Source organism: Felis catus, chromosome D3 (assembly GCF_018350175.1).
Source record: "Felis catus isolate Fca126 chromosome D3, F.catus_Fca126_mat1.0, whole genome shotgun sequence".
Classification (NCBI taxonomy): Eukaryota; Metazoa; Chordata; class Mammalia; order Carnivora; family Felidae; genus Felis; species Felis catus.
Window position 1 is genome coordinate 21,569,837 of NC_058379.1, and position 27,326 is coordinate 21,597,162.

The following is a 27,326-nucleotide window of genomic DNA, read 5'->3' on the forward strand; positions in this document are numbered from 1 at the left end:
AAAACTACTTATTTATTATTTATTATTTTTATAGACAAAATGTTTACAGGTTTTTATACGGGCCATAATTTCAGTTATCTTTTTTTTTTTTTTTTTTTTGTCAAGTCCTATTACTCACCTAGAGTCCACCTTCCTCTGCATTCTCTGCTTAATTCCTTTTGTATGGAAATTTGACCAGCGGCTTGATATATGCTTCTTAGTGAACAGATTCTTCGTGAATCAAAAAAGTCTTTTATCTTCCCCTTTTTAAGAAAAAGAAGGAAAAGGAGAGTAAATTACCTGAAGCCTATTAGCAGCCACATTTCTGAACAGGTACATGCCAGCTTCTAATCTCCTGCCCTCCCTTAACTCAACAACAGATGAACATAGCAAGTCTGAATTTTTTTTTACTTGCATTTTTTGAAAAGTTATAAGAAAGGAAACTGGGAGGAGAGAAAATGACACCAAAAGGCTATAACTGGCAGCACCCCTGGATGGCTCAGCCAGTTAAGCATCCAACTCTTGATTTTGGCTCAGGTCATAATCTCATGGCTCCTGAGATCAAGCCCAGGGTCGAGCTCCATGCTGTCAGTGCAGAGCCTGCTTGGGATTCTCTCACCCTCCCTCTCTGCCCCTCCCCAACTCATGCTTGCTCTCTCTAAATAAATAAACATTTAAAAAAAAAAAAAAAAGGCTATAAGTGGCTCATTCTTCCTGTCCAGGTGATGTTACAAGACCTCCAACTTCCCTTAATAAGAACACCAGCAGAAGACAAGATTTCTTATTTTTTGCCTAGACTAATTCTTTTGGTTGTTACGTATAAGAATCTCCAAGCCGGAAGGGCGTCTAGGTGGCTCAGTTTGTTAAGTGTCTGACTTCGGCTCAGGTCATGATCTCGTGGTTTGTGAGTTTGAGCCCTGTGTCAGGCTCTGTAATGACAGCTTAGAGCCTGGAGCCTACTTCAGATTCTGTGTCTCCCTCTCTCTCTGCCCCTCCCCTATTCACACTCTGTTTCTCTCTCTCAAAAATAAATAAACATTAAAAAAATTTTTTTAAGAATCTCCAGGCTGGGAATGCAAGCTGGTGCAGCCACTGTGGGAAACAGTATGGAGGTTCCTCAAAAAAGTAAAAATAGAACTACCTTATGACCCAGCAATTGCACTACTAAGTATTTATCCAAGGGATACAGGGGTGCTGTTTTGAAGGGACACATGCACCCCCATGTTTATAGCAGCACTATCAAAAATAGCCAAAGTATGGAAAGAGCCCAAATGTCCATCGATGGATGAATGGATAAAGAAAATGTGGTATATATATACAATGGAGTATCACTCAGCAATCAAAAAGAATGAAATCTTGCCATTTGCAACTAGGTGGATGGAACTGGAAGGTATTATGCTAAGTGAAATTAGTCAGTCAGAGAAAGACAAAAATCATATGACTTCACTCATATGAGGACTTTAAGAGACACAACAGATGAACGTAAGGGAAGGGAAACAAAAATAATATAAAAACAGGGAGGGGGACAAAACATAAGAGACTCATAAATATGGAAAACAAACTGAGGGTTATGGGGGGGGTTGTGGGATGGCGGATGGGCTAAATGGGTGAGGGGCACTAAGGAATCTACTCCTGAAATCATTGTTGCACTATATGCTAACTAATTTGGATGTAAATTTAAAAAAATAATAAAAAATAAAACAAGTTAAAATAAAAAATAAATTTAAATAAATTAAAAAAAAAAAAGAATCTCCAGGCAGTTTTTGGTAATAGTAAATTACTATATACAGTCCCCATTTTCAGTGGGTGATAATTTCTACTAGTTATATTCATTACAAACTAAATAACATGTTTTTATTTCTTTTTTTCTTTAATGTTTATTTATAGGAGAGAGAGAGAGAGAGAGCAGAGGAGGGGCAGAGGGAAAAAGACGGAGGCAGAATGTGAAGCAGGCTCCAGGCTCTGAGCTGTCAGCACAGAGCCCGACATGGGGCTTGAACTCACAAACCATGAGATCATGACCTGAGTCTAAGTCAGCCGCTCAACCGACTGAGCCACCCAGGCACCCCTTATTTATTTCTTGATGCAAAGAATAGCCATGTTGTGGGTTGGATTGCGTCCTCCCCAAAGATATGCTAGAGTCCCAACCCCTAGTACCTATGAATGTGACCTGATTTGGAAATAGAATCTTTGCAGATGTAATTCAGATGAGATCACACTGGAATAAGGTGGGCTCTTAATCCAATATGATTGGCATCCTTATAAACAAAGATGAGAAACAGGGACAGATATACACAAAAGGAGAATGCCATGTGAATACAGACACACAGGGAGAACAGCATGTGATGATGAAAGCAGAGACTGGAATGATGTGTCCATAAGCCAAGGAACACCAAGGGCTGCTGGCAAGGAACACCAAGGGCTAAGAAAAGCACATGGAACAGACCCTCTTCCAGAGCCTTCAGAAAGAGGATGGCCCTGTTGACACCTTGATTTCAGATTTCTGGCTTCCAGAACTATGAGACAATTAAGCCACCCAGTGTATACCATTTTGTCACAGCAGCCTTTGGAAACTAATTCAAGTAGTAAGACAAAGGAGTAAGATTTAAGTACATGGCGGAGGAAAGCTAATAGGGCGGACTTGTCCCATGTCGAGTAATTGTGAGGCATTCGTAAAAAGACATTCATTCTAAAAGAATAAAATCACCCTTATAATCAAGGTCATATATTTCAATGACAATCAGAAAAGGAATTAGCTAGAGAAGAGAGTTAATCTGTACAAAAAATAGTCCTTACTGACATCAAACATTTGTCCTCCTACTCTTTCTAGTATCACATTCCAAGTAACAAAGGTCACCATTAGCGACTATTTCTGTAAATTAAAGGATAATCAAATAGGGATTTTTGGCTAAATACTGTTATAATAAATGGGTCATTGCCTTGGGTATATGTCTTGTTATAATGGTTCCATGGAATGTTATCTGCAGTCAAAGATTCCCTTTTGTTATATACTCTGTGCCAACATTCCAACTACTTGTGACTATCTGCTTTCCCTACTAGAATATAAATCCCATGAAAACAGGAAAACAGAAACATATCTGACCTTCTTACCACTATATCTCCAATATCTAAAGCAATGTCTGGAACTTGACAGATGAGATATATAAATACTGGAAAGACCCAGACAGATCTCAGTAAGGGTATGTATGAATATGAACTTGCTCCTGAGTTGGAATACACATAACAACCAAATACAAAAGATAATCCAAGAAAAACAAGATTAGTAGGTGTGGACTCCCAGTTAAACCTATATACTGACATCCTAAGATGATAGTAAAGGATAAAAGGGTATAAACCCTAAGGTCCAAGAGATAGGAGAAGAGATCATAGAAAAGATTTCCACAAATCTTTGCAAGAAAAAGGAGGAAAATTAACAAAATTAACTGGCCTAACATTTTGAGAAGTGAATATCTACAGTGTGGGATACAAAAGACAGCAGGCCCATAGAATCCCAGAAGAGCTGAGAACTAGAAGGAATGAGGAATGGCTCCCACAATCATAGCTATAGGCCACAAATGAGGGGACTGAATGAAAGTCTATATGGTGAGCATTTGGGGGCCCTGGTCTCCTCCCAACCCCTGCCAGACAGGGTATCCAGCTCCTTCTCCACACTCTGCTTCCAGAATTCTGGCAGCTAGACTGGTACCTCCCAATCAGGGAGGAGATGGGAAGATGGGAAGGAGTCAGGAGAGATGGGAGATGGGAAGAATTTTTGCAGAAGATGCTAAGAACGAACAGCCCTGAAGATTCTCATACCTGTGCCCACCTCCCTCAGTGAAAACGTAGGCTTGCCCTTAGAGAAAAGCTCACAAACCTACAAGTCCTGCTCAGACTAGGAGCTTCCAAATCATTTCTCAGTTGCTGACACTTAAGTACGAATGGACAATCAAGAATCACAAGACATGTAGATGTGACCTCCAATAAGATGTGACCTCCAATTCCAAAAACAGGAATCTGAGGAAGTGCCACAACCTATGACGTATTCCTGCCAAGAACTTGAATCTAAATATCAACAAGCCTCATCTACAATGAAGTACCAACTTATAAAAAATGGAGGGAACAAATAAAAATGATTCTGCAATCTGCAAAATCAATGATGTAGGAAACCACAAGACTAACAACCAGTTCCTTCAATAAGTGAACAGCAAAGGAAAGAGAGGGAAACTTATACATTAAAAGACACTAAAGGGGTGCCTCGCTGGCTCAGTCAGGGGAACATGTGACTCAATCATGGATTGTGAGTTCAAGCCCCACGTTGGGTGTAGAGATTACTTTAAAAATTAAAAAAAGACACTTAAGATGCATAGCAACCAAATGCAACATATGGACTTTGACTTTGGATCTTGATTTTCGACCTTGATTTTAACAATCTAACTACAAACCAACTGTCAGACAAAAAACATGAAACAGGGATGCCTGGCTGGCTCAGTTGGAAGAGTGTGTGACCCTTGATCCTGGGGTTGTGAGTCCAAGCCCGACGCTGGGTGTAGAGATTACTAAAAATAAATAAATAAACCTTGGGGGCACCTGAGTGGGTCCACTGGTTAAGCATCCAACTCTTAATTCGGCTCAGGTCTTGAAGTCAGGGTTATGAGTTCAAGCCCCACTTTGGGCTCCACACTGGGCAAGAAGCCTACTTTAAAAAAGAAAAAAGAAAAATAAACTTAAAAAAACATGGAACAATCAGGGACATTTAAACTTTTTTTTTTTTTTTTTTTTTGAGAGAGAGAGAGAACACGTGAGCAGGGGAGGGGCAGAGACAGAGGGGAACAGAGGATTTGAAGCAGGCTCTGTGCTGACAGCTGAGAGCCTGATGCAGGGTCTGAACTCACTAACCATAAGATCATAGCCTGAACCAAAGTTAGAAGCTTAACTGACTGAGCCAACCAGGCACCCCTAAACTTTTTCTACACTAAAAAATATTTTAATAAGTTATTAAGGAATTACCATTAAGGTTTTTACTGTGATAGCAGTGTTGGTTGTTTTTTAAAACAGCACCTCATCTTTTACAGAATATACCAAAAAAATTACAGATAAGATAGGATAAATTTGAGCACTAAAATTGTTAAGGACAGTAATAAAACCCATAGAATAAAATGGCTATTCATGAGTCAGGGCTGAAAATAAACAAATGAAGAGACAGATACATGTGGGAGAAGGGAGCGCTCATCCATACACAGAATGCTCACTGAGAAATGTGGAAGAGGTGGGGTTGGAAAAACCCCATCTTGCAACCATCATGAAGGAAAAGACTTTTTAAAATGGGAGGGAAAGTAGTAAACGTGGATAAAGGTATATGGGGGGGGGTTCTCTGTGATGGGTACATATTATAAGTGCTTGAAACATTTCATAACAAAATGTTTCTTAAAATTCTGGATGAAACAAAGACAATATGGGGAACACAAGAAAAAACCAACAACAACAAAAAGACAACTCTTATAGTTAATATCCTCAAAAACATAAAGAGTACATACTATAGAATAATATAATCCATTGAATAAAATAAGGGTTATTTAAAAGAAAACAAAAGAAGAACAAGAAACAGGAGAGCTAAAACATTAGGAGGTGGCTGGTAACATTGAAGAAATGTCCCAGAAAGAGAAAGGGAGGGGGGAATGACAAAAGGAAAAAAAAGTTAGAAAATCAGAGGCTCAATCCAGGGGATCAGATATGCAACCAGCAGGTATTCCAGAGAGAGATGAGAGTGAAAGAGGAAGAAATGATCAAAGAAATAAGAAGAAAGTCTCTCAAAATTGAAATAAATCCTCAGATGAGAGGTCCTGCACAGAGGCTAAATGTCAGAGTAGATCAAACACTTTTTCCCACGTGCAGGGAGAAAAAGCTTAGGCTACCCGGTTCTTGAGAAGTTACAGGAAAACTAGACATTGTCAAAATTAAAAACAGTTGTGTTTCAAAGGACACCATCAAGGAAGTGAAAACACCACTCACTGAATGGGAGAAAATATTTGCAAATCTGCTAAGAGACACATCTAGTTTATATTTTTAAAAATTCCTACAACTCCATAAAAAAACCCCAATTTAAAAATGGACAAGGGATATGAATAGACATTTCTCCAAAGAAAATACATAAATGGCCAATAAGCACATTACAGATGTTCAACATTATTAGCCATCAGGAAAATGCAAATCAAATAAGATAACCATTAGGATGGCTGTAATCAAAAAGACAAAGATTAGGGCACCTGGCTGGCTTAGTTGGAGGGAGCAATGTGATCTCAGGGTCTTGAATTCAAGTCCCATGTTGGGTGTAGAGATTAAACTTCAAAAAAAAAAGACAAAAAGATAATAAGTGTTGGTGAGGATGTAGAGAAAGTGAAACCCTCATACACTGATGGTGATAATATAAAAAGGTGCAAGCCACTTTGGAAAACTGGCAGTTCCTCTAAAAGATAAATAGAGTTACCATTTGATCCAGCAGTTCCATTCCTATGTACATAGCCAAAAGAACTCAAAACAAACATCTATACAAAAACTTGTACATGAATGTTCACGGCGACATTAATAATAGCCAAAAAAGTGAAAACCCAAATGTCCATCAACTCATGGATGGGCAAACAAAATATGGTATGACCATACAATGAAATATTATGCAACCATAAAAAGAAACACAGTACTGTTACATGTTAAAATATGGTTGCATGCTAAAACATGCTAAGTGAAAGAAGCCAATTACAAAGACCTATAATATCATACAATTCCACTTACATGAAATGTCCAGAACAGATAAATCTATGAGTCATAAAGTAAATTCCTGGCTGTCTAGGGCTGGGAGGATTGAAGGGAAAAGGGAATTACTACTAACAAATAAGGGTTTCTTTTTTGGATGGTGAAAATGTTCTAAAATTGAGTATGGTGAGATGGTTGCATAACAATAGATTTAAAAAATACTGAACGCTTTCAATTAGTGAATTGTATCATATGCGACTTACATCACAATAAAGCTGTTTAAGGAAGAAAAAGAGAAGGAGGAAGTAGAAGTAGCAGTTATTACAGGAAAAGGTATCCCAAAAACCAAGGAAGCAAATTAAGGGGGAAAAAACGGGAATACAGGCAAGAATGAATTCAATACAATATCAAAAAGAAGAAACCCCCAGGATAGATGTGAAAAGAAGTCTCCAGATTAGAACTGAGTACAGCAGGTGCAGAGCAACCAGTTCAGATTAGAGAAGAGGAGGATCTCCAAGAAAGAGAGGAAATTGACCATTTTTAGAGTAATTTTGCAGAAAATTACTGATAGGCATAAAAGAAATGCTGAATCACTCAGAAAAAAAAATAGTGATCTGTGTATGGAATACCAGGCAAATGAGAAAAGAAGATAATTATTAATTCTCAGAAAAAATAATGGGATGGACAAGAAAGAGTTGCAGTACTCTACTTGATTTAGCTATGAAATGTTATAGAACATTGATCATTAATTTAAAAAAATTTTTTTGCTAAGTTTATTTATTTATTGAGAGAGAGAAAGAGAGCGTGTGCGTGCACACCTGAGCGGGGGAGGGGCAGAGAGAGAGAGGGAGATAAAGAGAATCCCAAGCAGGCTCCTCACCATCAGTGCAGAGCCTGATGCGGGGCTCAAACTCACCAACCATGAGATCAGACCTGAGTCCAAAACTAAGAGTCAGATGCTTAACCAACTGAGCCACTCGGGAGCCCCGACCATTAATTTAACATTAAATTAACACATAACCACAATGGCGATAAGATGGAAGGAAAACTGAGCTAAGCACTTATCTTCCACAAGAAGCAGTCAATACATTATGTGTAAAACTAAAAAATCAGGAAATATCACCCATAAGGATATTTACTTCCAACTTCTAGAAGAGCCAGAGAAAGAGCTAGCAGAATGGAAATTATAACTGGGGAATAGGGCTATTTTCTATTACAAACTTTTAATATTAGTTTTTAAAAATCACGTATATTTGCCCACTGCCGGCAGGTCTTCTCGAGGCGCGAGGCCTGAGGGCTCGGCCTCCTCGGTTGAGCGGCGAGAGCATGTCCTTCCCACGAAGTTAACTTCTTAAAGAAGTTTCTAGGGGCGCCTGGGTGGCTCAGTCGGTTAAGCATCCGACTCCAGCTCAGGTCACGATCTCACGGTCTGTGAGTTCGAGCCCCGCGTTGGGCTCTGGGCTGATGGCTCGGAGCCTGGAGCCTGTTTCCGATTCTGTGTCTCCTTCTCTCTCTGCCCCTCCCCCATTCATGCTCTGTCTCAAAAATAAATAAAAACGTTAAAAAAAAAAGAAAAAATTAAAAAAAAGAAGTTTCTACAGCATTTTGTGGCTGCTAACAATGAGAAATGAGTGATCCTACTAAAGAAAAGCGACGAAAGGCCTATATTTATATCTTAAGCCCCAGAATAAGTTTCAACTACTTCTTCCAGGAAGGCTTCTCTGACATTAGAAGTCTCATACCTTCAACGCACTTAGTTAGGCGGGTACCACTAAATCTAAAACGAATAGACCAAAAACAAAACAAAACAAAACACCACTAATGAAGCGGGTACTCTGTGCCAAGTATAGATGGTACTAAGCATTTTTCATTAATTACCTGCTTTTTAACAACCACCTGAACGGGCGGTAGCCATTTCATTTTACCAACGAAGTATCTAATTGAGGTAACTAGCTAAGCTGTAGGGCTGGTACTCAGGTCCCTAACACCATCCGTTCAACATTGACTGCATCTACACAGAGGTTGACAGGAAACCTGACTAGCCTCTTATGAAATAAAAACGAAGCATTGGTCTCCCACTGCTGGAGAGGCTTCACTGCTTTTGCTCTGTTGGGCCCTTCGGGGATCAGACGGGGACCCGAGGTCTGTGCACGGAAGTCCCTGGCCCGGCCACGCAGCAGGGAACCGCGCAAGCTGAAGAGCCTTACCCGGACGCACGCACCCGCACCCGCCTTCAGCGCACCAGAATCGCGGGAGGACGCGGCGCCCCGGGGCCTGAGCAACAAGTCGCTGACCGGAAGCAGCCCCGGACGAGAAGGACGCGAGCTCCGCGCTGGGCGAGAAAGGCGGATTCCGCGAGTCCTACGCGCTCTCTTCACACCTCTTCCACACCCGAATCACAGTCAGTGGGTAGGCAGCACCGCTTGCACTTACTTCTAGGGAAGGAAGCGGAGGCTCAGAGAGGAGAGTAGGTTACTGGGCCCGACTCGGAGGGACATGCTCTCGCCGCCCAACCGAGGAGGCCGAGCCACTCACAAGCTGGGGACGATTCGATCCAGCCTCATACCTGGACAAGCCGAGCCCTCAGGCCTCGCGCCTCCAGAAGCCCCGGCGGGAGTGGGAAGACGTAGCTGGCGCTGTTCTAGCCCCCCGCGGCCACCGCCTGCCTCGGCGCTTCCCGCGCCTCTGCTCTGGAGTCTTGCGCCGGCCCCGCCTCCGTCTCCACGGTGACGCGGCAAGCGTGTGAGACGCCCCATCTGGGACCCCGTAGTTCGCGCAGCCTCCGTCCGGTAGATGACACGCCTCCCTCTGGCAGTCGAGGGGCACCTGCAACGCCGAGCTGGTCCCAAGGTGTGGGGAGGAGTGCATCGTTTGGGCAACCCCGAGGAGAGTTTTCGGCCTCCTGGCCCATTCGCTTCTTTCACAGCTCAGCTTCCTACAGCTACTTTTAGACAAGGGTAGGAGCTGTTTCGAAGCGGATCTCGGAGCTACGCCTCGTGCGGCAAGCACTAGGTATGAAGTTCCCGTCTGGTGGCCCACGATGACGAAGGTTCTCCTCCCCCCACCCCCCACCCCCCCACCTTCAGGCTACCGCGTGAGCCTCTCTGGCTCTTGGTTCTCCACGGTGCGTTCCCAGGGAGTGCGAGCCAGCTCCTAAGGACTAGGGCACGCACGCGTGGACCAGGGACGTAGTCAATCTGGAAGGGTGAGGGAGGGAGATGTCTTTCCGCAGCCCCCGAATTTAATTTATCCCCAGCTGGTATCTTCTCTTAACTCTTCCTTTAAAATTGTAATTAGCAATCACTAATTGTTAGTAAACAGTCGTTAAATTTTTTTAAATGAGTCTATTCCGATCTTTTAAAAATAGGGGTGAGAGAAAGTAGGTGGGGCATCTTTGTATGCTTTTCTCCTATGCTTTATAAAACATTTGAAAGCACATGAGATTTCTGGTGGAGAGAGCAAAAGGCTAGCATTTTGTACTTAAATGCTTGGAAGATTATATATTACAAACATGAGGTAAAATAACTTGTTGAATATCCCTGGATTAGAATCACGCAGGTAATTTGCATTTCTGCTCTGCTTTTTACGTGTGCTAATTTTTGTTGCCAAAAACAAGTTGTTTAAAAGACGTTCCACTTTAGCTGGACACGTGAAACCAATCTTTTAGGGATGACTAATTGAGTGAGTTTCAAAGTCCTAATTAACACTAACATTTACTAAAATTAGTCCTATGAGTACTTTATACTTTCTAGATGATTTGTGGATACTTTATTCCTGTCATGTGCCTTTACTACCAACAACTCTAACTTAGGAAGGGTTATTTTCATTTGAGTTATTATGATGCATATAATTACTCCTGCCAGGAAAGATTAGAACATAACTGTATAGAATAATAGTGCGGTAGCACTTGCATGATTTCATCCGTTTCTGTTTTAAGTACTTCCCATAAATAAAATCAAAGATATAAAGTTCCAGAAAGGGTAGAGGCTCTGCAAAGAATTTGTTGTGTGGTCTTTTTTCTTTTTTTTAATGTTTATTTTTGAGAGAGAGACAGAATGTGAGTGTGGGAGAGAGAGAGGGAGGCACAGAATCTGAAGCAGACTCCAGGCTTTGAGTTGTCAACACAGAGTCAGTCACGGAGCTGGAACTCAGAACTGTGAGGTCATGACCTGAGCCTATGTTGGATGCTCAACCAACTGAGCCATGCAGGTGCCCCTGTTGTGTGGTCTTCTAAAAGTCCCTTAATTTCTTTATGGTCTTTAACCTGAGTACATGATGCCCCATACCTGTGAAACTTGAAATTTTATTTTCTTGGAACCAGGGATTACCCTTGAAGCAGGAAAAAATGAACAAGAAAAAGCCCACTTAGAGAGGTGCTGGGTAGTTGAGGTGTAATCCCAACTGAGATGAGGCTGCTCTCAAAATTACCAGGTTTTTAGTATTTTCATGTGCTTCTCTACTGCTCTTGGACTGCTAATTTCCCCAACAGACTGAACTTTTGAGTCCCCTTATGCCAAACTTTGAGCCAACAATTGAACCTAAACTAAGACCTTACAAATATGTATTAAAGAACAAGAGTAATTTCTCTTATTCTCTCAAAGAGGCTTCTCATACTGATATTTGAAAATTCATTAACTGCAAAGAGGGGCATTGTAGAATTACAAACTATCATTCTTACCAAGGAGAATGATACTCGAAAGCTACAATGAAACAAGGACTTGCAAGCATCTAGCTTTTGCATGGCACAGGTGAAAGACATTTATAGATGCCCTCCTTTATTTATTACCTTTTTTCCCAGGTACTAATTTGCTTCTCTTTTCACAAGGACAAATTGAGTCTCTGAAAGATAAGGGAGTTAAGACCAAGGTTCTACAAGGTACTGAAGAAGAGCCTGGTGGAAGACTGCATCCCAACTAGACCAGAGGGCCCAGAAAATTAGCACCAGGCCTCTATCATGGTAGCTACATTGCCTTGAGCAGATTTTGTGTGTATTTGTGGTAATTTGAAAATATGCCCACTAATTCTTTGACACTTCTCTCCGTATAAAAGTAGTCTAAGTCCCCTCCCCTTGGTGACTTCTATCTAAGGAGCAGGTAGTTTCTTGTGGCAGAACAGCGAGTGGCTCTAAGGCTAGATTAGAAAAGACAATTCAGCAACCGGCTGCCCTCGGAATCCTGGCACTATGTTGTAAGAAAAGCTCAGGTCACAGAGAGAAGCCATGTGTAAACTTCCATCCAACTGCTCCAGTAGTCCCAGCTGACAGCCACCATCAAACACCAAATATGTGAGTAAGCGAGCCACTAAATGATCCTAGCCCCAAGCTTTCCACCTATTAAATGGAGCAGAGACCATTTAGTTCTAGCTGTCCCCAGTAGAACTGGCCTAAATTGAAGGTTTGGGTACAAAATAAATATTGAGCTAAGCCACTGGAGTTTGGGGATGGTTGATTATACAGCCATACTTGACTAGAGCAATTTTTTTAATGTTATCTCTAATTCCCACTATAAGCCTGAAAAATAGGTACTGCTGTCCCTTTTTGACAGAGGAGTAAACAGGTCCAGGAAGGTGAAATGACTGGCTTAGGTTTCACACTAAGTGGCAGAGCCAGGATTTAAGAGCTTGAAAGAATAGGCCTTCTTCACTACTCCTGATAGCAATGGGATTAGACCATTTCCTCAGTCTTCGGAAGAACCTGGATTCCAAAAGCAGGTTAATATTTCTAAAATATTAAGACGAACAATGTTTCATTACTTACAATGTGTCTCTCAATAGGCTTAAAACACACATACACACACAAAACCAGTATAAGGCTTTTTAACCACCTTAACCTTTTTAATCTTGACAACAGCCCCTGTGAGTGGATTATCTTTCCAGTTTTACAGACTACAAAACCAAGGCTAAGGATAAATAAATGGCCTAATTCTCCCCAGCCTGTAGTGTGTGGTAGAGCTGGGATGTGAACTCAGGCCTAATTTGTAAACGTTTCCCTCTGCCTCTTGCCTGCAAAGATAGTATACACTTTATTCCGTGTTCCAGATGAAAAACGTTTTCATAATTTTCTCGGTTGGCAAGACTCCTAGGAAGGGAATTTAGTGATCACGCAATGCCCAATCCCAATCTACGCCCACACATCATTTCCCATCAACCCCAGGCGGTCGCAAGGGACAGAGACTGGGGCTCGTGATATTACCGCAGATCAGGCTCACAGGTGATCACCGTCATACCTTTACTGATCGCTCCTCCCAAGCACGGCAGTTACTCTTATGTCTCAGAGTAGGGAAATTATGTTTGCATCTGTGTTCCCATTTGCAGTCTCGCCACTGTGCTAAGCGCTTGACACTCGCCCTTCCTCTTCCTGTGCAAGCTATGGAAAGGTTCGAGTTATGAAGGGGGAAAAAACCCTTTCAATGAATCTGTCAGTCGCCCTTCGCTCAATCGAAAGCAGTCGCGGCAAGTTTGTTAATGCAACAACGCACAATCTCATAAATTTATAGAGAGGGGCCGTTTTAGAAAGGAGAGCGAAAACTCAAAAGTTGTTCGGGCTTTGCCCAACATTACACCCACTAATGAAAAACTCGAGATTCGGGCCCACAACTGGGAAGCTCAAAAGCCCCCAGGTTCTCCTCAGACTGCCACTGCCGAAGCCCCAGGCTTCTCCGCCGTTGCGAACTGTGCGAACGTCGAAGCCGACGCGCTCCCAAGTCGCACCAGGCCGCAGACCCCGGCCCACTTCGCTGGTGCCACCGCCTTCCAGGGAGAACTGCCAGCCTCTGGCCTCGGCCTCCCAGCACCGCCCGCCCGTTCTGCTCCGCCCCGAAGCGCGCGTGGGAACGCAGAGTCCTCCTCAGGGCTGCCCAGGACGACCGCCTGCGCGCACCGGTAAGGGCTTCTGCCGCCCCCGCCGCCTCCCCCTCCCCGCCGCCGCCATCTCCTCCGCGCCTCCGCTTCCCCGCCGCCGGACGCACGCAAGGGCCGGCGCCCCAGGAGCGCGCGGAGATGTTTCTCTTTTCCGCCCGGCACTGCCGCGGCCACCTCACATCCGGGCGCGCGGCGGCGAAGGCGGTGCTGGGGCCCGGGTGCGTGGAGGGAGTTATTAAGGGGGAGGGGGCCCGGGAGGAGGGGCGGAGGGCTGGGCCGTGGTTACGGCGGCTGAAGAGAGACAGTCCGAGCTGGCGGGGGGGTGGGGGGGCGAGAGCGAAGGCCGCGCGGAGCAGCCCTCTGACCGGCGCGGGCAGTAGGGAGGGGAGCGGCGGCCGAGGCGAAGGGCCGCCGAGCGGCGGAGGCACAGAGTAAGGGCCTGGTGGCGGCGGGAGCCGAGGCGCCGCGCGCCAAGGGCCGCAGGAAGGGCAGGGGCGCGGGCGCGCTGCTCCCGGGGTCGCGTGCGTGAGCGCGAGCGCCGGGGCGCGCGCGGGGGGCGGGCAGGGACGCGAGGCCAGCGGGGCGGCCGGCGGACAGCGGGCTGGCGGGCTGGCGGGGCCCGAGCCGCCGGGCCGGGGCGGACGGCGGCGGGCCTGCGCCGGCTCCAGCTTGGAGCGGCCGGGCCGGGGGATTCGGTCTCCCCGCTCCCTTCGGCCCGCCTCCCCTCCGTGAGTACAGTCCCCGCCCTTCCTCCGAAGGAGGCCGCTGGGCCGCGGCCTGCGCGAGGGGCCGGTGGTTGGGGTCGCGGCCCGGGAAAGCCGAGTTTCGGAGCTGAAGCCGGATCTCGCCCCTTCCTTGCTACGGGCGCCCCTGACATGGCCACAGGTGCCGCCGGCCGGGTGGGGGGCGCTCGGGCCCCAGCCCCTGGCCTCTGGATAACAAGGGGCAGCTGGCGCCGTCCATTGGCAAGTGACAGGCACTTTACCACAGTCCGACTTCCCGGATCCCCAGCCCCAACTAGTCTCCTACCTGCCCCCACTCGGAAAACTTCCCCACTGCTGTCTGAAAGGTCCTCATGGGTGGCAGTGACTAATTTTGGTTTCTTTTTGTTTTAAAGCTGCTTGAAGGCTGTACCCTGATTTGGGCACCTTCTACTTATGCTTTCCTTACCCCTTTGATGCTTAGAACACTTAACTAGAAGAGCTAAGTACCAGTCGTTCTATTTCCAAGTGGGTTTGGTTTATGGAATAGTTGTTGAATGAGACTTTGTTTTTAAAAGGTAGTCATTTTAAGAGGTAAAAGAGTTTCAAACAGTCTTCTGAAAACATAGTGTTCTCTGTAACAGTTTTGCTGATTTATCTTCCAGGTGCAAAGAATTGTAGACCAAGGAGCCATGGATAGGAGAAGTGTGGGAGAAACAGAAAACGGAGATGCCTTTCTTGACCTGAAGAAGCAACCAGCCTCCAAATCCCCCCATCGCTATACAAAAGTAAGCTTTGTTACTAATGAAATAGTGTTTCTTTATAGGTGGGGGAGGTTGGTAACATTGTGTAGATATTCCATTAGTATTATCAAAAGTGGGAGTCTCATTCTGACTCACTATATGGACTAAATATTACTAAATTTAGTAAAGCATTTCTTTGAATTTTTTTCTGGAAGTGTGAATACACAATTTGAACTAGAATTTGCTTCTGAGTAGTTTTCACGTGAAGGGAATATTGGCTTAGATGGCATGTGAATTTGTGGATCAGTGTATGTTGGCTCAAATGTTCTATAACAACCATAACTGGTATGTTACTGATTTATATACTGTAGAGTAAGGATTCCAGTTTTGCATGCAAATCACTCAAGGCTCTGTACTTGAAGCTACTGCTCAGTATCTTACTGGCTGCTAAATGTTTCTGAAGAGGTTGACAGGACTCAGCTGTGAATTCATTTTTCGTTCCCTGAAATGTATTGGCCGGAGTACAAAAAATCTGCTTGGGACTGTTGACAGGAAGAGTCATGTTCTAGTTGGTCCCATATCTGTATTTCCTAAGTATGGACCCAATCAAGGGTTCTGATGTGGTTATTATCCCTGACGTTCCAGAATAATGATTAATATTTTGAAGTCAGGCCTTGTTTGTGTACTGGTGCCACTACTTGGTAAAGTATCAAGTGCTGTTAGAGTAATATTCATTTTTAGTATTAAAAAAACTCTGATAGCATTTCATTTTTTCATTCAGATTTGGTCTTCCCGAATGTAGTTTTTCTCAAACCTGAAAGTGCTGAAGCCATGTTTCACAATTTAAATTCATTATCTAAAATGTTGATAGTTGAATTCCAAATGCAGAAAATCTTATTAAATGAAGAGAAACTGATTTGAACTGCTTATTTTATATGCTTACGTGACTTCAACTTTCCTAGCACTTTTTGAATAAAAGTTCTTAATTGGTATTCTACTTGTAGAATCCAGGCAGAGAGGCTTTTGAATCACTTTCATAATGATCAAAGGGTGGCATGTATAGACCATCTTTATATGTATATCCATATTTAGGCTTAAGTCATTTTTAGGGAAGGTATTATTGATCTCTCTTAGGCTAGAACTTGTGTGTGTCTACAGTAAAGATAAAGAAGGTCAATCTTGCCCACTTTTGATAATATAGTCTTAGAATTTTGTCATACTTAGATAAATGTGCCTCAAAGAAATGATTAAGAACATTTTTTAGGTTAATGACAGTGAATCTTAGATATAATGGTCTTCTCTACCAAAATTGATTGGAAATTGGCTTACTGTTCATTCCATTTGAGAAGATTTAGTTCATGGCAGTTTTAGGATCATGTTTAGGCAGTGTTAGGGTAGTGGTTTCATGCATATGTGTTTCTCACAGTCTATTTAATCTAGTCCTTGAGGCAAACTAAGCCTTTCTCCTTTGAAGAAAGCTTGAAACAATCCTGTGTTCTGAGAACTATAGTAAGTGGTCTGTTTTTGCACAACTGGAATAATACTTCAGCCATCCTACTCCTTACCTACATACTGAGATCAAACTATTGGAATAAAGCATATAGTAATGTTTCTGCATGGGCTAGAAAGTTTAGAAGCAATAGAAAGAAATTGTCCTCAGTGATTTTTATAGGTGATGTGTTTGTGAGAACTTGTAAATGTGGAATGTTAACTACAAGACTAAAAAACATATTGGCTAGATGAGAGGGCTTCTTAAACTTTGACCCTTCTTAGTTTAGCATTCATTTGTTTTATGAGATGATGTTAGTAGTCTGTTCAGAATTCTAGAGTTTTTTCCATGAAGGTGGAGAAGTCCAGATATTTGTCCTAGTGCTTTTAAAAGTAACATATCAGAGTCTCCTGTGCTATATTGTCCATCTTGCTTCCTAAATGTTGGTTTGTCTGGGGATTACCTATGAACCCTTATAAAGTGTGAATTCTGTTAGGTTAGGAGTGGGCTTCAAATTTTGGCTTTTTAACCTCCCAGGTGGTGCCCTTACTGCAGGTCCACTGACCATACTTTGAATAGCAAGTCTTTAGTCTTCCTTGGAGAACTTGATATATGGTCTTGATGTTGTCAAGCAAGTCAGATGCATAATTACTCCCTAGGGTTCTGTTGGTGTCCATTGTGTTTCCATGAATGTATTAGGAAGTCAAGTTAAGAATCACATTAGGTACTTTCAGGCCTACCCCTAAGCCTCAGTGATGATTAACTGGAATGGTTATAAGTGGATGTATCATATGCACCTGTTATTCTGGGAATCTTGAGCCCTTAATTTATAAGCTCACTCAGGTCTGTTTCGCTAGGCCAGATTCCCAAGACCAAAAGCTATGTTTTGGTAACACTTAAATGTGCATGTATAAAGTGTTTGAATTATGTTGAAGGGCTTTTGGAGGTTACACAGTGGGATCTCCCCCTCAAAGTCATGGATTAAAAGTGTTTTTAGACAGTGGTTCTCAAACAGTGGTCTCTGAACTAGTGTTTAGCACCAACTGGTAACCTCTTAGAAATATAAAACCTCAAGCCCCATTTCAGTGGTATTGAATCAGATTCTAGGGATAGGGCCTTGTTGTCCACATATAACAAGTCTTTCAGGGAATTCTGACTCTGATTCAAGTTTGAGAACTGTTGGTTTAGGAAAACAAGATAAGGTGGTCATGCTTATTAATGGAAAGACTTTGAGGCCTATTCAAGTTTTTCTTACCTTCATCAGAGGTCCTAGTTGTTTACTAGTTCTTGAGGTGTGGTACCTGCTCTTGGTGACACCATCTTCTGCTTCAGACACAAAGTAGAAATGCTTTGGACTGTTCCACTATTCAGATCCATGTTCTTTTTCTTTGAGTAGACAGACTGATTTTAGGATATACATATTTGGTGCTGCTCCTTCTCTGCTCCTGTGTCTTGTCACTGATTCCTTATCAAATTGTATCACCTGCCAGTTGAACAGGGTATAAAAGCAGGGGGCACTGCTAACATTCAGCTTAGTACTGCCCAGTGTTAATCATACCTGTCCAATCTACCAGCTAAAAAAAGTAGGGATTGGATTTTACTGAGTTTAATTTCATGTGTGCTCATTGCCTTGGCACCATTTTGGTGTCTGTAGGGATCTTCAGAGGAGGCACTCCACCCTGATTTGTGGCTGATGGGCACTTAGTCACCGTGATACAGCCATGTTTATATCTTTGCTTTAAAACCATTTAAAAGGGGCGTCTGGGTGGCTCAGTCGGTTGAGCGTCCGACTTCAGCTCAGGTCATGATCTTGCGGCTCGTGAGTTCGAACCCTGACAGCTGCGCTGACAGCTCTGAGCCTGGAGCCTGCCTCAGATTCTGTGTTCCTCCCTCTCTCTGCCCCTCCCCAGCTCATGCTCTCTCTCTCTGAAGAATAAATATTAAAAAAAAAAATGTAAACCGGTAAAAAAAAAAAAGGCACCAGAAGTGGACTAATTTGAGTAATTCTCCTAGCCTTCTTGGAAAGAATCAGTTATAAGACTTGAAGTCCAGCCTCTGAGAAAAGAGGGGCTATGATTTAAGTCCTAGCTTGAAATCAGTAGTCAGATGATCAGGTTTAACTATACCTGATCTAATTTTTAGATATCTAATTTGATAACTTCATAGATACCTTTCATAAACCAAGTTGAGAAGTAACCTCTAACAGGTCGCATTTCAGTGACATACTTAGCTACAAACTTAAGCTAATATAAAAGTTAAGGATATTTGTTCATATTGGGGAATTATGGTATGAAAAATCATACAATCTTAACGTTTCACCTGTTCAGAAAACTAGGTAACTACAAGTTCTTACAGGGGGTCAGCTGGCAACACCATAGATACTATCTTATGGTTGTTCTTTCTTACCTGTTCCAATTCTAAGTCATCTTGAAAAGTGGGGATTCAGGGCTCTTGCCCCCATGAGTATACTTTCCTCCTTGCTCACGGTGGGAACTTCTAGCTAGATAAGAAACCGGTCATTTTACGATTGGAACTGTTAACATAAAGATTTGTGGGTTGGGCCTTTGATTCAGTGAAGGATGCTATGAAGGGAGGCTGACTTAAGGAAAGCCTACCCAAGGATGTGGCAGTTTGGCTCAGGGTTCCTGGTAGTCCCGCTGGGCAGGGACAAACCCAACACTGAGTGGCAGCTGCTGGGAGGTGTCATGCACCTTCCTTGTCCTCCCCAGAGAAGCAGTGAAGACAAGAGGATCAGGGGCATTGAGCCCCACTGCCTGATTTAGGATCACCACTTACTTACCTTGTGTGGCCTTCAGTCATGTACTTAGCTTCTCTGGTTCTCATCCTTTTCCTCTGTAAAATGCAGGTGGAATAGTATCTACTTCATAGGATTTTTGTGGGGAATAAATGAGAAAATGCACGTCAAGTGTTTAGAAAAGTGGCTGACGCACAGTAAGTGCTAAAAACTCTTTAGGATGTAATAAGGAGGGTATTAAAAGATATCTTCTTTAGATACCAACTTCAGATCAAGATGCTTAATTTTTAAATGTCACAGTAACTATTTCCAGTTTAATATGAAACCAGAAAGCCCTATTGAAGATGTAATGTCACTACCCTAAAAATGGTTTTAAGTTTTCTTCTAGTATTTACCTACTTAACATTTTATATTGTTTTTTATCCATTGTATAAACACATTTAAAAGCCAAGATTAATTTTTTTGTGTTGGCCAGATTAATGGAGAAAACAGACTTTGGTGATTTTTTTCCCCTTATTCGCATTTTCTTAGTTTCAGATCTTTCAGTAGGCGAAAGTCTTTGCATCAGATCAGCCACCATTAGATGCTTGGATGAATCCAGGTCTGAGGTCCTGCTTAACAGCTCTGCAGGATCCTTTGAATTCTGACCTACCTATAAGAACTGTTATAAATGGTGCCCACAGCAACAAACTTCATAAATGGTGGATGGTGGAATGTATCCCATGTGTTCCCTATGTTGTTACTTCACCGTTGCCCCGGCTATCGTCTGTGGGTACCATTACCTCGTTGTGATCTATTTTTAACAGGTTTCTAATCCTTTCAGAAAAGTCATCTGACTCAACAGAATGAATATCTGGTCAGTCAGCAACCATCTAAGAGCCCGATGACCAGTCCCAGTGCTAGTGGTTGTATTAAGGGTGGGGACTGGGAGAGAAGGTCAAAGGCAGATGACCCAACCTATAAACACTGTTCTGGGGACATTTGCCTTCTTTAGGCAGAGCCTCTTTAGGAAGAGCCAGGCACACACACACTAATAAGGTACTGGGTCACTTCTACAGTGCTTTGACCATTAACAATGAAATAAAACTTTGGGTTTTTTATAAAATATCTCTTAATATTTTAAAAGTTGAGCTTTTTGCTCTTGTGAATTGAATTCAACTCACAAAGGTAAATATTTCCCCTTTCATCTTATGTCAGTGACTCGTGAAATTCTTCTAGAACATAAGAATGCCATCAGAACCTGCAGCTGCTTCTGCATGAGATTTCTGCAACAAGAAACTGGATGTGGATTTTAACCACTGTTGTTTTGGGCTTATATTCACATTCATTTGCTTTTTACTTTAATATTGATCACTAAAAGTGGGTGCCCATATTAGTACTTCTCAAATTGTTTTGGGAAGCTTGACATTTTCTTTAAGGAAAATGTTAGTTTAGCTGCTAAAACTAAGAAAATGGCTGTTGGGCAGTTAGCAGCTTATTCTTGCCTAGTCAGGTTTTAAAACCTGTGCAAAAAGTAAGGTCTCACATATTAACTGTTCTCTTGTCCAGATGGTAATTGTAGTGAATTTGTTTATAAAAAAAATTTTTTTTAACGTTTATTTATTTTTGAGACAGAGAGCATGAACGAGGGCGGGTCAGAGAGAGGGAGACACAGAATCCGAAACAGGCTCCAGGCTCTAGGCTCTGAGCCGTCAGCACGGAGCCTGACGTGGGTCTTGAACTCATGGACCGCGAGATCATGACCTGAGCCGAAGTCGGACGCTTACCTGACTGAGCCACCCAGGCGCCCCGTGAATTTGTTTGTAATTAGTAAATTCCTGTGGGTTCGTAGGAGTCTGCAAAAGGGTAATCTCCCATTACCCCCTGAAATATTCTTAGGGAAGGAGCATTCCCAGCTCAGAGAACACTTTCCACGTATTTTGCCTTTAGCCAAAGTTGAAGGTTTTCTTTGAAAATATCCCAAAGAGTTTGCCTTTTCTGGAATATTGCTCTTAAAGGGCTCTTGATGGAATGGCAAGTTCAAGAACACTTCTCTTGAGAAACTGGAGAGCCATGGGGTCAGGGCCAAGGGTCATCTGCGTATTCTAGATACTAAGCCTGGTACGCAAGAAATGTTCTGGGTACAGCTATGAAAAAAGCAATTTTTGTATTGAATTAGCTCATGTTTTCTCCCCTCCCCACCTTAATGGGGAACCTTCTTAGTCTGGGATACCATCCGATGCCATTTAAGATGTTGGTGGAAGGTATAACAGATCTAACTCTCTAAACCCCACGAGGAGGAGCTCTCATTGTCCCTAAATGTCTAAGTGCACTTTGGGCCACATTTTCAGAAACAACCATTTAAAGTACCACTTCTTAACTTCTTTGGGGCCCATCGGAAATCTTTTGAAGGTGTGAGTACTCACTGCAGAAATTGCACAAATGCAGTGTTGCATATGGTTTCCTTGAGGCCATGAAATTGGTTTAAGAAGCCCTGCTTTCAAGAACAGTAAGTAGAACTTTATCTAGATGTTTAAAGTTATTCCCAGCAGCTTTTACAATCCAAGAACTGTTTTGTTTTCCCAGTTATCAGCCCGTTAAACAAAATGGCTCTTCATCCTCTATAGACAGGTGGGCGATGTTTTAGCCATTGCACTTGGTCAGCAGCACCATTTGTGCTGCTGGCATGGTTAATGCCAGTGTATACAACTGGCTCACTGCTCTACCCTCTGCTCTTATAGGCCTGTCAAGTTGTATAATCAGTCCCTGGAATATTTATTAACACCTAGTATATGTTAAGCATATAAAGTCAACAAAGAAAACTGGAATAACTTGGGAAGGAAAATTAAAACATTTTTACCAACCTAAGCAACTCTCATCTGAGGATAGTTGGCATTTATCAGTCTGTGGTTAGAGCAGTAAGTCTGTAAGAAAGAAATTAAATAAAATATTAACCTCTGGGTAACTGAACACCTTAGTTTAATTTACTTAAAAATATTTTTTATCCAGTAGTGCCTGGGTGACTCAGTTAAGCATCCAACCTTGATTTCCGCTCAGGTTATGATCTCACGGCTCGGGAGTTCAAGCCCTGCATCAGGCTCTGCACTGAGGGTTTGGAACCTGCTTGGGAATCTCTCTCTCCCTTCATCTCTCTCTCTCTGCCCCTCCCCACTTCCTCCTCTCTCTCAAAATAAAATATTTTTTTGAGATATAATTAACATAAAATTCACCCCTTTAAAGGTATACCATTCAGTGGTCTTCAGTAAATTCAGAGTTGTACAACCATCACTATTATCTGATTCCAAAACATTTTCATGACCCCAAACAGAAACTCTGTACCCCCATTAGTAGTCACTCTCATTATCCCTTTTCCCCAGACCCTGGCAAGCCTTAATCTACTTTCTGACCATGGATTTACCTATTCTAAACATTGCATATAAACAGAATCCTACCACATGTGGCCTTTTTTGTCTGGATTCTTTCAGTTAACGTAATGTTTCCAAGGTTTGTGTTATAACATGTATCAGTACTTCATTCCTTTTTATTGCCAAATAATATTCCATTGTATGGATTTACCACATTTTGTTTATCCATTCATCAGTTGATGGGCATATGGCTTTCTATTTTTTTTGCTACTGTAAATAATGCTGCTGTGAGCATTTGTGTACAAGTTTTTGTGTGGACATAATTTTTTCAGTTCCTTTTGGTATATACTTAGGACTGTAATTGCTGGGTCATATAGTAACTGTAACTTTTGGAGAGAAGGCCACTGTTTGCCAGAGCAGCTGCACTGGCAGCTGTAGTTTCTCCACATCCTTGTCAATCTTGTTATTTTCCCATTTTTCTTTTTTAATAGCCAACTTAGTACACGTGAAGTGGTATCTCACTATGGTTTTGACTTGCATTTCCTTAATGACAAATGATTTTGAACATCTTTCATGTGCTTGTTGGTCATTTATGTATCTTCTTTGGAGAAAAATCTATTGAAATCTTTTATCTGTTTTATTTAAAGAGAGCATGGGCTGGGAAGGGACAGAGAGGGAGACAGAATTCCAAGCAGGTTTCATGCCCAGTGTGGAGCCCAACACAGGGCTCAATCCCACGACTGCGAGATCATCACCGAGCTGGAGTCAAAAGCTCAACTGACTGAACCACCCAGGTGCCCCTTTGTTGTTAAATTTTACATGTTCTCTCTATATTCTGGACCCTAGACCCTTATCAGATCCATGATTTGTAAATATTTTTCCCTGTTTTGTGCATTGCCTTTTTACTTTCTTGATAGTCATCTGAAGCGCAAAAGTTCCTAAACTTAAAATCCAATTTATATGTTTTTTCCTTTGGTTGCTTACCCTTTTTCAGTGTCCCAGCTAGAGGAACATTGCTTAATCCAAAGTCATGAACTTTTTACACCTGCATTTTCTTCAAAGAGTTTTATAATTATAGCTCTTATATCTATGTCTTTGATATATTTTGAGTTCATTTTTGTATATGGTATGAGGTAGAAGTAAGTAAACTTTATCTTTTAGAACAGTTTGAGATTTATGGAAAAACTGGGAATATAGTAGAGTTTTCCCTGTTAACATGTTAGTATGGTCTATTTGTTACAGTTAACAATGCTGATACATGTTATTAACTAGAGTCCATGCTTTACTTACCTGTCCTTTATTTTATCTAATGTCCTTTTTCTGTCCCAGGATCCCATCTGGGATTCCACATTCAATTTGTCATCCTCTCTCCTTAGTCTCCCCATTTCCCTTTTGTAAGACTGTTTGTTACCTTTGTGAAAATATTTTTTTTGATTCCCCACAAATAGAACATTTGGTCCTCCAGCATGTTTTGTGGCTATGTTAAAATGTTAAATCTTTTCCAGTTGACTCCTAAATAAATCCGTAAAATTAGGAGTTTCAGCAGACAGCTGTAGTAGTAATAGAAAACGCCTATCACTTGGGCTCCCTGTTACCTTTGGGGATTAAAAGTTTCAAACAAAGCCTTATTGTTTAGAAATTTGAGTATATGAAGCATACATATTTAAGTATAAAATATATTGCCCTTAGTTTAATATTGAACTGAACCCTAATATACTATTTGTATTTGAGGGTGGTGGAGTAAGGGAATATGAAATAATCTTTGGGTTGCTTCTAATAACAGAAAATTGCTTTGCAATATTTTTTCCTGTAGTATAAGTATTTCCTGTATTGTAAGATCTTTCCTGTTTCTGCTGGAAAATGTTTTAAGCCTTCCTGTCCTCAGGATTTCTTTCTTGTAATATTTACTTCATTGTAACTACTATTGGTCCATCCACCCTTCCTCCACCCACTGCCAAATTTGTGTCACCCTGCGCCACTGACACCGCGCTTGCCCTATAGATTTCACTGGACTTGAGTCATTACTGATGATTTCTAGGTTGTAGGTCGTTGCTTTGACAATTTTTTCAGAATTTGGGGCCTTCTCTAGATACTTTCTTATATTTGGAATTTTGTTTATCTTAGACTTCTTCATTTTTCTAGGTATTTCTTCCCAAATTATTTGTTTATAATTCATAAATCCTAAAACAATGCAAATGCATGATTGATAATCTGGTTTTAAAAATTAAAATGTCATCTGGGCATAGGGCATTTTGCGATCATGGAGAAAATATTTAGATGCTTCAAGTGTCTGAAGACACTGAGTGAACTCATGGCATGCTTACGTGCAATGATTCCTATAGGCTGAAAGAGTAAGTCTCTTCCCCCATATTTACCCCAAGATATGGGAAGCAGTGATCAGAGCAACAGCAAGCATTGTATTGTGAGGCTTGCAGAGGCCCCGGCACAGTGGTATGTATATACTTTTTTGCAAGGTAGTTGTAGCGTTTTACTGGTAGTGAAAGGTTGGGAATTGCCTTTTTTACTTTATCGTAAAAGTATTGAAATGTAAATAAAAAGGCCATGGGTTTTTGTGTATATGCAGGTGTATGAGCAGATGTGTGTGCATTAACACATAGGTATATATGTGCATGTGTAATTACACGTGTTTCCTAGTTCTGAGAGAACCGAGAAGCAAATGGGAATATTTAGTTCCCAGACCTTGGTTTCTGATACCATGCTTCACTTAAAGGAACTCAGATTTCTCAGAGAAAATGGCTGACACTAGGGCTAGGATGGTACAAGATAAGACAGAAAGTAAGGAAGGGCTTTTTAGAAAATGATGGGGAATGTACAGAGGACCCAGGAACCAGCTTGAAGAGGCTCCTAATTTGAGCCCCTGAACAATTAAGGGCATTAATGAATTATAGACCATTGGAAAAATTAGGTATCTGTGAACCCATGCCAATAATAGGTAAACACACAGGGAGGGGAAAGGGGAGGATTAGTGTTTGCCCTACCAGTGAAATGCCAAGTGCTGACTGGTCAATATGGAGAGAGGCCTAGAGTTGGGAAATCAAGATCAATTTGGGCAAGATTCATCAATAGATGCTAAATTTAGGGGGAAATTTTGATGAAGACCAGGATATTTGCAGTCTCCCTACAGACCGCATACTGCCACTACTGAGCAGCAGATGGACATCACAGATGTCCAGAGGTGATGCTCTGAGATGGACACAACATCTCTGGGGTTAGTATTCTCTTCTTTGGATACTTAACCTCAATCTAATCATGAGGAAACAGTAGATAAATCCAAAATGAATAATGTTCTCTTAGAAAAAAAAAGGCTGCACTCTGTAGAAATGTCAGTGTCATCGAAGACAAAAGTTGTAGAGATTTTCCAGTTGTAGAAATGTTCCAAAGAAATAGGACAACCAATATCTGATTCTAGACTGGGTCCTGTGTTGGAGGGTAAAACAATATAAAGGACCTTGTTGGGTCAATTGACAAATTGGAATCTGGAGGGGTAGGTTAGATAAAAGTATCATTTATAATTGTATAAAACTGACAGCCCTTTTTAACTAGGTTCTTCAGAAGTAAGCCCTTAGGCCCTCAGGCATGTGTTGTTTGTAATGGATTTGCCTCTCTCTTAGGCATCTGCAATGATACAGGCCAAGCATAATCCTTGGGAGAATGGTAAAACTAGTCACTCAAATTATTTTTTATAAGGCTTAATTTTCTCATGGAACCAGATAAGAGACTATGAAAGAGTATCCTCATTCTTAGGAAATAAGCACTGAAGTATTGAGGAGTAACCCTTATATGGTTTAAAACAAAAACAAAAACAAAAACAAAAAAAGGTGTGGAGAACCCAAATGTTAAAGTAAAATGTTAACAGGCAGATCAGATAAATGGTAAATGGGTGTGTGCTTTGTGCTTTTTTTTCTCTGCAAATTTATGTTAAAACTATCTACTTGTAAGTTGGCCTCTAATACATTTAAGAGTAGAAAAATTAACTGGAAATTTTATTGAAGCCTGAAGCTTCCATACCTTGATGAACATTCAGTGTGGTCGACTATAACTATGTAATTGGATGGCAATTTGTGAGAGAATTGTTTTAGAAAAAAGCTAATCACTATTATTTGCCAATTCTGCTTGAGCATCTTCTTGTAAGAATCTTGAGCTAACTCCAGTCCTTTCTGGAATAAGTCAAGGCATAAAAAAATAAGAACTGTGTGACATGCTTAAGATAGGCACTCCAGTCATTACTGAGAACAAATATAAGTTGAAAATATGTGGCATGAGAAATATTACTCAAAATTACCATTTGGTTTCTCTTTCCAGGAGGAGCTCTTGGATATAAAAGAACGCCCTCATTCCAAACAGAGGCCATCATGCCTCTCTGAAAAATATGACAGGTATGGGTGAAGGGGGAGCGGAGTGCTCCTCCTAGTCAACGTCTTGTTTACCAAACATGGTAATTTAAGAATTGTTTTGGAGTTTTTTGGTAGAATGATGAGTGGGGGAGACTTCAGGGATAATGATTTAGGGCTTCTACACAAATATATCCTAGATAACTTATGAACTAAATAGTTTCCTGCATTGTCCTCATTGGTTTCATTATTAATTAGCTTTAAACTATTCAAAAATTTGAGGGGATGCCTGGGTGGCTCAGTCAGTTGTCTAACTTTTGATTTCAGCTCAGATCATGATCTCACAGTTGTAGGATCG

At 41.8% G+C, this 27,326-nt stretch overlaps 2 protein-coding genes across 32 annotated transcripts in view; one reads left to right on the forward strand and one right to left on the reverse strand.

Moving 5' to 3' along the window:
- The window catches only part of SFI1 (SFI1 centrin binding protein), a 104,429-nt gene extending 94,684 nt beyond the window's left edge, over positions 1-9,745 (reverse strand). For 4 of the 26 annotated variants that reach the window (XM_045041532.1, XM_045041531.1, XM_006938612.5 and 1 more), the window contains exons 1-3: positions 9,293-9,437; positions 8,934-9,161; positions 119-242 (exon numbers count right to left, since the gene is read on the reverse strand). In XM_045041532.1, coding sequence (XP_044897467.1) covers positions 119-141 — 23 coding nt within the window. In that variant the 5' untranslated portion in view covers positions 142-242; positions 8,934-9,161; positions 9,293-9,437. Of the gene's footprint in view, positions 1-118; positions 243-4,566; positions 4,586-8,933 lie in introns of those variants that run through there. The other 22 variants (XM_045041523.1, XM_045041520.1, XM_045041521.1 and 19 more) reach the window with 16 other exon arrangements.
- A 3,841-nt stretch (positions 9,746-13,586) lies between these two features.
- The window catches only part of EIF4ENIF1 (eukaryotic translation initiation factor 4E nuclear import factor 1), a 44,160-nt gene continuing 30,420 nt past the window's right edge, over positions 13,587-27,326 (forward strand). For 4 of the 6 annotated variants that reach the window (XM_023241563.2, XM_023241566.2, XM_023241567.2 and 1 more), the window contains exons 1-3: positions 14,181-14,312; positions 14,951-15,073; positions 26,940-27,013. In XM_023241563.2, the coding sequence (XP_023097331.1) occupies positions 14,978-15,073; positions 26,940-27,013 (170 nt within the window). In that variant the 5' untranslated portion in view covers positions 14,181-14,312; positions 14,951-14,977. Of the gene's footprint in view, positions 13,606-13,884; positions 14,016-14,180; positions 14,313-14,950; positions 15,074-26,939; positions 27,014-27,326 lie in introns of those variants that run through there. The other 2 variants (XM_023241565.2, XM_023241564.2) reach the window with 2 other exon arrangements.